This window comes from Corella eumyota, chromosome 5 (genome assembly GCF_963082875.1).
Source record: "Corella eumyota chromosome 5, kaCorEumy4.1, whole genome shotgun sequence".
Lineage (NCBI taxonomy): Eukaryota > Metazoa > Chordata > Ascidiacea > Phlebobranchia > Corellidae > Corella > Corella eumyota.
Window position 1 is genome coordinate 10,822,583 of NC_137494.1, and position 12,211 is coordinate 10,834,793.

The window sequence follows — 12,211 nt, forward strand, 5'->3', positions numbered from 1 at the left end:
CAAACACGGTGTTCAATTTTTATTGTAACTTCAAAGCACAAAAGATACGTTGTTTCAAAGACGTGACTATATTTGGGGTTGTTAATAGTAAGGTAAAGTTTGTTTTTTTGTCGGCGTTATTATGACAAAACACATGAGCAAACATTGGTTCGTTATTGACATTCGCTTTTAAGGGCATCGGTGCAAATCTTTGCTAGCTATATATTTAGTTATAAAGCTACTATAAGTCCATAGTACGTTCACTATAAATTGTCAATTACCTTTGCCTGTTAAAATATACAGTCTGTTTAGTGTAACAAAAATAAGCATGTCTGAAGCACCAGTAGTTGAAACTAGATTAGGAAAAGTAAAGGGAATTTTGTTACCGAAAGCGAAATGTGAATCGGCCAAGCAAGTGTTTTATTATGGTGGTATTCCTTATGCTAAACCCCCGATCGGAGACCTTAGGTTCGAGCCCCCAGAGGAGTAAGTTGAATTCGATCGTTTATGGTAGTATAAGTTGTTAAAATAAAATAACAACTCGTGTGTTATTTTTTTATACATTTTTGAATAACTCAGTCTTGCCTTAATACCTACTAAGTCGTAATTAAGTTTTAGCAAAATACCGTTTTTGAAATTCGTTCAGAAGTTTTTCGGTTATATTAGGGTAATACCAGTGACAAACTATTTATTTAAAAAAAAACTTTTGTTTTTTAGACCAGAACCTTGGGAGGGGGATTTGGAAGGATGCAATAACAAATCCAATCCCCAACAGGATACATCATTTTTCAAAATCATGTCAAAATATTTTCCTGAGGATGACATGTTGGGTTACGACCCTTATTCTTTGACCGAAGACTGTCTTTACCTCAATGTTTTTACTTCTAACCCGATAAAACGTGCAAATATGCCGGTAAATTGTAATTATTATTATTCTTCTTCTTCTTATTATTATTATTATTGTTTTGTTTGAAAATATCAGGAGCCAGAAAATTAGCGTGGTGTAGTGGTCAACACTTTGCTTCACTTTACAAGGTCTGGGTTCGATCGTTAATGTAATGTAAGGCGCTATAAACGGTTTAAACTCTTGCTGACCCAATACTCAATCAGCAGCTGGTATTTATAGGGCAATTATAATCTATAATATCCAAACTGTTAATAGTAACACGAGGCTGGGTCGGGGTAACTATAATGTTACTCTATGTTTAGGTCGTACAGTCGACTTTCTCAAGGATAAATAAATACAATAAAAAAATTTTTTTTTTTCTAGGTAATAGTCTTTTTATATGGCGGAGGCTTGCAAACTGGTTTTGCTGGTCCTTACCATGGTGGCGTCATCAGCGGTTTACATGACGTCATAATAGTGGTGCCAAACTATAGAGTTAACATTTTTGGCTTTCTATCAAATGGAGATCCAAATACGGGGAACATGGCACTGTGGGATCAAAATATGGCTCTTAAGTATGACGTCATAATCAAATAAATCTAGTTTTCATTGTATTACTTTATTAGCCGTCGTTACTGCTTGCATGTCGTAAAATCCTTGGGTAAGTCGCTGCATTTTGATGCTGTTCTTAAACATTAACCAGCAGGTAATTCGTGGAAAATAGTTGCTAAAAGAATATATAAAACTGCAATTCGAAACTTAAGAATTGGCATCAATGTAACTTATCTCATGCTTTGGCATCAATGTAACTTATCTCATGCATAAAGTTATCCTTTACACATTTCTAAATCACCCATATGCCTAAATTTAATCTTAAATACTAAAAACAGATGGGTTCAAAATCATATCAGCGATTTTGGGGGAAATCCCAACAACGTGACTTTGTTTGGACAAAGTGCGGGCGCCTCTTGTGTCGGTTTTCAAGTTCAATCACCGATGTCACGTGGTCTGTTTCATCGCGCTATCGCCTCAAGCGGAAACATTTACATGACAAGTAAGTGCGAAGACATTTTTTGTTAATATGTTGTCTGTTTATTAAATTAGTTTTCATGATTGTTAATTGACATCAAATTTTATTAAACGTAATGAATAAAATTTCGAATTTAATTTTCACTTGCCTTTTTTTTAGTTTTTTTCATGATGGCTTACTTGACATAGTTTTCATGATTGTTAATTGACATCAAATTTTATTAAAAGTAATAAATAAAGTTCAGGAAAGTAATAAATAAAGTTTTTTTTAAAGAAATCCCGTTTAGTGATCAAGTTGCTGCGTTCGACTCATTCAAAAAACATCTTAAATTGGAAGGTGACTATTGTGACGTAATGGACAAGATAAAACAAATTTCTACTGAGAAAATAAAAGAGGCGCAGACCGAAATCGCAAAGGTAAAATCGGTTCCTTAAAATAATTGCGCAAATTTTTAGTACTGTATTTTTTATTAGTAACATAATTTTCTTTTGATCTAAATTAATATTTTATATTACATAAGTTAAAAAAAAAACAAAAAAAAACATAAAACTGTTTTTAATTAGTTACTATACCGTTAGTCGCTATACCTCTATAAAATTTGTTGAAAAAGTATTAATACTCAAATTTATTAACTTCTGGGGTTGGGGTAGTATATCAAATATTTAAAATTTAAATATTTATAATTTATTTTTTCGTTAATCGCTTATGCGTTAATAAAAATACCCCAGCAGACGGAGCGCAAATTCCAATTAACATCGAACCGGTTAGTGTCCTTAGCTTTTTCTTAATGGCCTGATCTAGTTTATATATATTTAACTTATATTTAAATTTTGTGTCACCTAATTTAGACAAATAAACCCAATTTTATTTCACAGGAGGGATTGTACTTTAGCCCAATTGTTGACGGGAAATTTCTTTTAAACGAACCTTCGGAGAGTTCTGACCAGGGTGAAGGCGCGGATATCCCCTTTTTAATGGGGGTCACTGACTCGGAATGTGGAGGTCTTGTTACTTTAGAATACCCGCCAAAGTTTAAGGAGGGGCTTTCCCGAGACGAAGTTTTACATATTGCAGAAGGAGATTTGAGATCTCAAGCAGTTCTGGTATATAAATATCATTGTTTTTTTATCACCTAGTTAATAATTTTATTTGTTTTTGTTGGAAAATGGTGTGCTCTCAAGCTATTTGTATACGCCGGGTTCGAGAGCAAATGGCATGACATTGGTGCGGCTTAAACCCGAAACCCTTTGGCTTGCAGTTTGCTAACTTGATTAGTTTCTATTTATATATGTTTTAATTTTATCAAAAATAATTAAGGATACCATTAGCTTTTTCGCAAATTAGGGTACCACTATTTTAGTGACGTCACAGTTGTCTTATTATTTCAGAAAGGAATTTCGCAACAAAGTTTCGATGACGTCATAAGCAAATATGCTGTCGAACATCCTGAAGATGATCCCATGCGATGGAGCAGGGTCTATGCTGACTTGATGGGGGATAAAATGTTTGTTATTTCGACCATGAAGCAAGCTCTCGCGCATTCACGTTAGTGACGTCATAATTATGGGATGTTGTAAAACGTATCTAAAAAGAATACAAAAATAACTTCATCAAAATTAAAAATGACGCTAGCACTTTGACAATTTTGTCAAACTTTAGGTCAGGGGAAAACTACTTACTTGTATGAAATGAGTCATCGCTTTCGCTACTCTTACGATCGGGAATATGGTCCAACAATCGAGGATAAAGCATCATGTTGTGACTGTGACCACGGCGATGACCTCATGTTCAGTTGGGGAAGCCCTTTGAGTGGCAATGTGAATGTGAAGTTTACGGACGACGAGGTTTTGCTGTCCAGACAGTGGATGACTTACATTACCAATTTTGCTAGTACCGGGTAAGACATTTTTGTAAGATAAGCCTTTATACATGACGATGAAATAAGCCATAACGTTTTTTGTTGGTATTCAATTAGTTTTCAAGTAATTTTTATTAAATTAAGGGTTGTGGTATCAGGCTCTTTGGTTATTAAAACTAGCGTAGAATAACGTAAACTTTAATCCAAACATATCGACAGATTTTACTAAAACAGTATCCAAGTTTATAAAAGCCACAATAGTGTGGTGTAGTGGTAAGAACACTTGCTACACCAGCATGAGGTCGTGAGTTTGATCCTCACTACTCTCATACTGTATCGCCCCTGAGTAATGCGCTATAAACGGTATGACCTCATTGCCGAACAAGCACTTAATCAGCAACATAGTTAACGGGAAATTAATTTTTTTTTTAATATCTCAAAGTGCTAAAGCGACTAGAGACTGGGTCGGAGTAACTGATGTTACTCTATGACCTTTCCACATCGAGGATATATCTAAAAAAATGTAAATAATAATTGCAATTTTGTGTTATATAGTGATCCTAATAAAGGTAACCCAGTCGAAGTAGAATGGCCGTTATTTGAAACGAACGGGGAAAGATATTTGTCTTTTAAAAGACCAATCACTCAGGAAAAGGAATTACATAAAGAAAGGTTGAACATTTTTGAAGATGTACTTTTCAACAAAAAACAATAAAATAGAAAGATTCGGTCTATGCAATTAGAAATTAAACAATGTCTTAATTTATCCCAAAGTAGTGTTTCTATTAAGTATTAGTAAATGTATAGCAAAATAATTTTGTTAAATCAAATCTATATTTAATAAATTATTTGATGTAATAAATATTAATTCGCTTGGTTTTAAATAAAATAAACTTATATGATATCATTGTTTTTTGGTCTTTCTACTACTGCTTGTATGTTAAGCGAGTTAGTGTTATTCAATGACCTTTAACACAGTTAATAATACAAGAAAAGTATTAAAATTCACTTATACGTTTTACTTTTACGTATTTAGCCTTTATTTAAAACTTTGAAAGTGTACACTGTACAATTTATATTGGCAGCGTGGTGTAGTGGTAAGAACACTTGCTACACCACCATGAAGTCGTGGGTCAATCTACACTGCTCTCAAGCTGTAGCGCCCTAAGTAAGGCGCTATAAACGGTATTAACTCCTGCTAAACCAGCAATTTATCAGCAACATAACTACCGGTGAAATATAATCCACAAAGTGTCGAATTGTCAAGGCAACTTAAGACTAGGTCGGGGTACTCTATGTTAAGGTTGCACATTCGAACTTTCCACATCGAGGATGAAGATAAATACCAGCGAATACACGGTCTTTTAAAAAACACAATACTACTTTGTTGTAGTTAATTTGTTTTAGTTTATATAAGTTTGGCATAACCGACGAAACCTAGCTATTGAAATATGTTCTTAAATATGGTTTTGTAATATTACCTTTTTGTACAGTCGGCTTAGTATATATATATGTATATATATATGTTTGACAAAAAGTATATTGTAATATTGTATATGTGGTAAAACAGTGAAGTTATAAAACTAATCCATGTTGCAACGAATACGCTTTTTTCTTATTTACTTAAAGTTGTTATCTTCATTAAGTCACGTGTTTACACCTATAGTCACGTGAAACACGTGACTTGTTTGTTAAAATGGTTTAAAATGGTGTTGTATGGGATATTCGTGATGCGAGGCGGTCGTGTGCTAATATTCCTCAATAAAGTAGTATAAACATTAATATGGCTTTCATACAAAAGATACGTTACAATTCTAATAAACACGTAATAAAAAATAAGCAATAATGTGTTGAAATTGATATTTCTAAAAAACGTGCATCAATATGCTTAAATACAACAAATGGCCATAACGTACAAAATATTGCAAAAATGAAAAAAAAAAACAGAGCAAAAAAGCGGGGGAATACTTTTTCTCGTTATGCTTCTCGTTTTGCTTGCGGGAATACCTTTTTTCGTTTTGTTTTTTTTCTCGCTAGTTTTTTCTCACTTTGCTTGCTTACTCTGTTTATTGACATAAAAAATATCACACCACAATATTGTTACACTTTTGTTTATTACTTTTATTAGCCAACATATACAATCATGATGCAAAATGTTGGACCAACTATAGGCTGTTCTTTACTTTACCTATAATGTATCAATTGTTTTAATTATAACAAACTGATTTTTTTTAAATGCTTACCAAAAATTAGTTAATTTTTATTAAAAATTTAAAACAAATCCTGACCGCACTAAAAACAAGTTTTGTTCTAAAATATCTTTTTTTTGTATATATCTTCATTCTCGATGTGGGAAAGTCGAATGCGCGACTTAAACATAGAGTAACATCAATTACCTCGACCCAGTCTCGAGTTGCCTGTGGCAGTTTGGGACATTATAGATTATAATTACCGGTAATTATGCTGCTGAATAAGTGCTGGCTCAGCAGGAGTTTGTACCGTTTATAGCGCCTTACCCAAGAGCGCTACAGCATGAGGTCAGTGGGGATTGAACCCACGACCTCTTGTGTGGTGTAGCAAATGTTCTTACCACTACACCACCCTGTCGGCATTTATAATACATGTTGTATTAAAAACAATTTTATTTAAAAACAATTTTAAAAAATAATAAAGGTTTTATTTTTTTTTTAAATTGCAAAATCTACAAAATTGAAAAAATATTTAGTAAGATTATGTCTTTTCGAGTTTAAAATTCTAGAAACTTTTTAAGTTTTGTTCAACAAGTAAGTTTGGCATGGTTTTTAAAAAAACATAGTTATATACAAAGATACCGTATGTTTAAAAATTTTATAGAAATAGTTAATCTGAAATTTGCATGTTTGGATTTTGTTAGGTTATACTCTTCATTTTTACTGATTTTAACAAAAAATCGAAAAAATATTAATGGAATTTTTTACTTTGCGTTGCAAAACCATCTATAACTCGTTAGTTCTAGTTTTATTTAATTTTATTACCTTGTATTTCTACAAAAACAATAAAATTAATAATATTTTGTAATAAAACTTCTTAGAACGAATATGTGTCTTGATAACCTACTGCGTAATAGTAGTGAACTTGTGAACCAGTGGCCCAGGTTCGAATCCAGGCCAAGCCAGTCATTATCGTTATTTAAGAATTTAATTTTATATAAATGACTATTTTTAACATGCAATAGGCTTGTAAAAATGTCGAATTGTTATGGACCAACGGTGGCGTAGCTCTATGACCGATCGACAAAGCTCGCGTTTAATAGGCTGACAATCCGCCAACTAAGTTTGAATTCAGTCTGCGATAGTATATGAAGTTGGCACGTGTCAATTTAAATTTAATGAATTATTTTTCGAATCTAAAATTTGCTGGCTAATCAGTATCACGTGACCTATCAACGCATCAATTAGTTATGCTTGATTAAGCACGCCTAATTGTTCAAAAAAGTGTATCATCATTCTATATATTACCGAGTGCTGGTTTTAAACCAGGGCTAATGGATCGGTAGAACAACGAACGAAGGTTAATCGATTATGCGCCATCGGTTGATTTGTAAATAAATGTCATTTTTTTAAACTTATGTTATCATATGAATAACTTGTCATTTGTTAAAAATTTTGATCCAACTTAAGGGTAAAGTCATCCAACCGGATTCGAACGCCCAAACTTTGTACTTATATATTACTGTTTTTTATCACTTAGCCACAAACCAAGCTATTTTGACGCGTTTTAACATTAAAACGAATTTTAAAATATTAAAAAAAAACTGACAACAATATTATTATTATTACAATTATTAGTGCAATTGTAAAAGACATATGATTTATTGGTTTGAAAAATTAAACAGACTAATTACTTGTAATTATTTTAAAACTAAAAATATTGTGCCGTTATAGTTTTAAGCCTATAAATTCTCTTGGATTAGTTATATTAGATTTTGCATTTTTTTAATAAAATTGTCACAATTTTTATTGTTTCTCAAAGTTTTAATTAAATTTCTTGCTCGTCATCGCCATCTTCAGGATTAACAAAACTGGATAACTCACCTGCGATAAAGTCTAAAAAAATGGAAGTCAAATAAGTACATAACACTAAACAATAAAAATTTTCCTGGTAGTGGTAAGAACACTTGCTATACCACACACGAGGTCGTGGGTTCAATCCCTATTGATCTCATGCTGTAGCGCCCTTGAATAAGGCGCTATAAACAGTATAAACTTCTGCTGAGCCAGCACTTAATCAGCAGTAAAATTACCGGGCAATTAAAATCTATAATATCCCAAACTGCCACAGCCAATCGAGACTGGGTCGGAGTAACTCATGTTACTCTATGTTTAAATCGCGCATTCGACCTTCCCACATCGAGGATAAAGATATATACACGAAAAAATTTTTAATACACTTGTTTAAGCAGTGGCGGCTCGTGGGTTAAATAAATGGGGGGGCTAATTTTAGAAAATCGCAACACCGCTAGGGGGGTCTGGATCCCTCAGAAATATTGTAAATAGTTCGCTGTAAACACGCTATTTTTACATTTAATAGTTAATTATTTAAAGTATAGGCCCTTTTACACGGCGTATGCAACGTAACGTCGTTCACACGTACGAAAGTTACGCAAGTTTTGTGTTGGGAGCAAAATTTACGCAAGATTTCGTAAGCGGTATACTTTTAGTAGACATTCGTAAGCGGTATACTTTTAGTAGATATTAATCTTAATTTATTATTGTCTATTTTCTTTATAATATAAAACGTATTTTGTATATTTTTAAATTCCGATTTTAATAGAGCTTGAGATGACACAATAAAAAGCAAAGTAGCATAATAGATTTCTTTTATTAAAAGCGTTTTTTAAGTTTGAAACCAAAAACGTGGGAAAAATAACGGTGCAAGTTATGTAACAACTGACAATCCATTCAAAAAAAAAATATTAAAAACAATTTATTGAACTTCTTGTTCATCTTGTCAGCTCTTCTATGAAATAACATGATATATCATTAAGTATTAAAATAAAGACACAACAGATTAAGTTTTTGTTAATAATCTATTTCACCTTTTTCTTTTCTTTTGAATAAATATATTTTAAAAGTATATCAGACTTAGCTGTATGCTAAATAATTACCTAGAAAGTAAGTCTTATAGTTAAAATTAAAAAATTATAGAGTTTTTTCAAATAGTATTAATAAAACCATAAATAATATCATATATCACAAATCTCTCCCATCTTCTCCACATACTTAAATCTCCACCACCCCCTCTCCTTCCTTTTTTTCCTCGTCATTCTTCCTCTTTTCATTCTCTTTTCTGTACAATTACAACATCACCCTATGTATATGTTGTTGTCCTACTCTTATTGTTTAAGTGTTTGTGTAAAGTACATAACTATTCATAAATAGCCTATGTTTGCAATAAAAAAGGCTATTTATCTAATGGGCTATTCAAAAAGTATTTATTTTTACATAACTTACTTTAATTTTGAAAGCAATTTTTCCACCCATTGCACATGTTTTATCATGTAAGATCATTGGCCTTGTGATATAACAAAAAACTGTTTAACAGAATAACCATTTACGATAAATCTAAAAGGAATTGCAAATTGTATTAATATTAGTCGATTTATCTGGTTGAGCTGCAATAAAATCAACCTTACTTTTGTTAGTGTATTCCACCAACACAGTTTTAATAGTAAACCGACAGACAGAGAAGTGCACTTAATGACTGTTGCACTGGGTCCCACTAATTACCACACAGGACCGCACAGAACCACACAGGACCCCACAGGACCGCACAGGACCCCACAGGACTGCACAGTAAGTGCCTAATTACCACACAGGACCGCACAGAACCACACAGGACCCCACGGGACTGCACAGTAAATGCATATTTACCCCACAGGACCCCATAGGACTACACAATAAGTGACTATTTACCACACACGACCGCATAGGAACCCATAGCACCACACAATAAGTGACTATTTACCACACAGGACCCCATAGTACTACACAGTAAGTGACTATTTACCACACAGGACCGCACAGGACCCCATAGGACTGCACAGTAAGTGACTATTTACCACACAGGACCGCATAGGACCCCCCAGGTCTACACAATGAGTGACTATTTACCACACAGGACCGCGTAGGACCCCGCAGTACTACACAATAAGTGACTTTTTACCACACAGGGCCGCATAGGACCCCACGGGACCACAAAGTTCCCCACAGGATCGCACAGGATAACACGGGAAGTGACTATTTACCACGCAGGACGGCGCAACAAGTTTCGATAAAGATCTTGAATTTTTCTGTGACCAAGTCAATTTTGGATTATTTACCGAAAATGGAATATCAGTATAGAACTCCTGCGACAAATTTAAAATTACCGGGAGTTGTAGGATTATTTAATCGTTTAAAGTCATTGATGTTTATATCTTATTGTGCAAAATACAATATTTTTATGCAACGGTATTGCAAAAAAATTTACTTAAACTTTCGATCAATTTGTTTAAATATTAATTTTATTTTTGTACATTTTTATTTGAGAAGCTTAATTTACTGTTCGCAGATAATTAAAAACCGAAGACGTCCAACTAGGCAGAAAACAATGGTATCAAGCTGTGTAAGAAGCCGCTTTTAAAAAAATTAAAAAACTGAGTCTTTTTGTTCAAATAAACCTAACAGTTTAATGTATAAAGTGTTTAAATTATTACCAGTTTTATATAAATAAAAACCCTAGGATAGATTAAACAAACAATTTTAAAAAGAAGCACAAAGCTATATTTTAATTACACAATTATAAAAGCTTAGTTTTTTATCACTTTTTTATTGGTAAAATTCTTTTTAAGGGTAATAGTAACTAAAAAAAAGTAAAGTTATTTTGATTAAACGTTAGACAATTTTAAAATAATAAATTTTAGAAATAAATATGAATAAAAATATCAAATGGCCTTGTACAACATGCAAAAAAGAATGCGCAGTAGACAGCATTTTATGCGAAGTGTGTATTGGTTGGAGTCATTTTCAGTGTGAAAATTTAAGTAAAAATGAAGTAGCAGAATTACAAAAACTGAAGGATATACCATTTATTTGTCATCTCTGTACCCAATCGTCCGGTGATGGGGGTTTTGATTTTTGCTTATCTTTGTTACGTCTAAGCGAGGTAAGTAAAGTATATAAAAATTACAAAAACTAATACAAAAGACATTATACTCGCATATTAAACGAAATGTAACGAAAGCTATCAATAACCGTTATCGTTTAGTTTGATTTAAACAAACAACGTTTTCTATCTGGACGAACATTTGTTTTGTAGAATTTAAAATCTGCTGTTTAATGGCGGGTTAATAGCAAGAATTTATAACTTCTAAATTCAATAAAACAGCAATAATAGGACTTAAACATGTTTACTTTAGTTTAATTGAAAAAAGATTAAACATTAAACTCCAATTAACGGAATCACGATGTCCGGATCATGATATTCAAGGTTAACTTTAGAAATTAAATTTTAATGCAAAAGTTCACTTGGTTAATTAACGAATGAGGCATTAGCAGTATGGTACTTAACTTTTAATATTTGTGATACGGTATTTCTATTAAATACAATTTAAAATACAAATAAACCAATTATAAAAAAAGCTAATTTTTTTTAAAACTTTTTTAGGCTTCTAAACATGAATTTGAGAAGCTAAAAAGATGTGCATTTCGAGAATCTATACTCTTAAAGCATAACTTTTTAAAAGTTGATGAGACTGGAAAATTATTTTCGGAGCTGGAAATAGACTCTTATTCAAATAATCTTTTAAAAGATCATTTACCAGAAAAAGTGGCACTGTATACTCCTGGTGACGGCAATTGTCTTTTTAACGCGGCCTCGCTTGCCTTGAACTGTACAACAAATTTGGCTTTGGAATTGAGAGTCTGTACTTGCATAAAGATGGCGTTAAATGAAAATTATTATGTAACACATCCATGTGCAACAGATTTTGATATTGTTTCTCCTGATTACAGCGATGCATGCATTGACTGTTCAAAGAACTGGGCATACTCATCTGCATGGACAATGCTCGCATTAAGCAACGTTTTAAAAAGACCAATTGTTAGTGTATACCCACCCTGCAATGGCAATGACGACAAAGTAATAGACATACTAAACACACGAATTGACGAATATAACTATATAGATGTTGAGCCAATTTGGATAATGTGGACAACAGTTGGTCCCTCTGGCAAATCGATATGGATTCCCAATCATTTTGTCCCACTAAAAAGAAATGTGGGAACAATACACCACTCGTCACCATACAGTGGAATAATAAGTTTTGAACAATTTTTAAATATTGAAACAACTGAAGCTTCAGCAATAAAAAATCCCAATGTTTTTATTAATACATCTATGTCTAAAATATTAAATCCAAGGCTACAAAGTGCCATTT

General features: G+C 32.6%; 1 protein-coding gene across 1 annotated transcript; it reads left to right on the plus strand.

Moving 5' to 3' along the window:
* Window positions 1–275: 275 nt before the first annotated feature.
* Window positions 276–4,515, plus strand: LOC145753108 (carboxylesterase 1C-like). The gene is made up of 9 exons (XM_082569506.1): window positions 276–465; window positions 697–892; window positions 1,250–1,440; window positions 1,756–1,919; window positions 2,169–2,311; window positions 2,771–2,998; window positions 3,284–3,440; window positions 3,555–3,792; window positions 4,309–4,515. The coding sequence occupies exons 1-9, from the start codon at window positions 308–310 to the stop codon at window positions 4,466–4,468; spliced, it is 1,635 nt and encodes a 544-aa protein (XP_082425632.1). The 5' UTR covers window positions 276–307; the 3' UTR covers window positions 4,469–4,515.
* Window positions 4,516–12,211: the final 7,696 nt, after the last annotated feature.

Coding starts and splice junctions, on each gene's coding strand:
- LOC145753108 (XM_082569506.1), top strand. CDS start 308: ATGTCTGAAGCACCAGTAGTTGAAACTAGATTAGGAAAAGTAAAGGGA. Junction 466..696: donor AGGTTCGAGCCCCCAGAGGA/GTAAGTTGAATT, acceptor TTTGTTTTTTAG/ACCAGAACCTTGGGAGGGGG. Junction 1,441..1,755: donor GATCAAAATATGGCTCTTAA/GTATGACGTCAT, acceptor TACTAAAAACAG/ATGGGTTCAAAATCATATCA.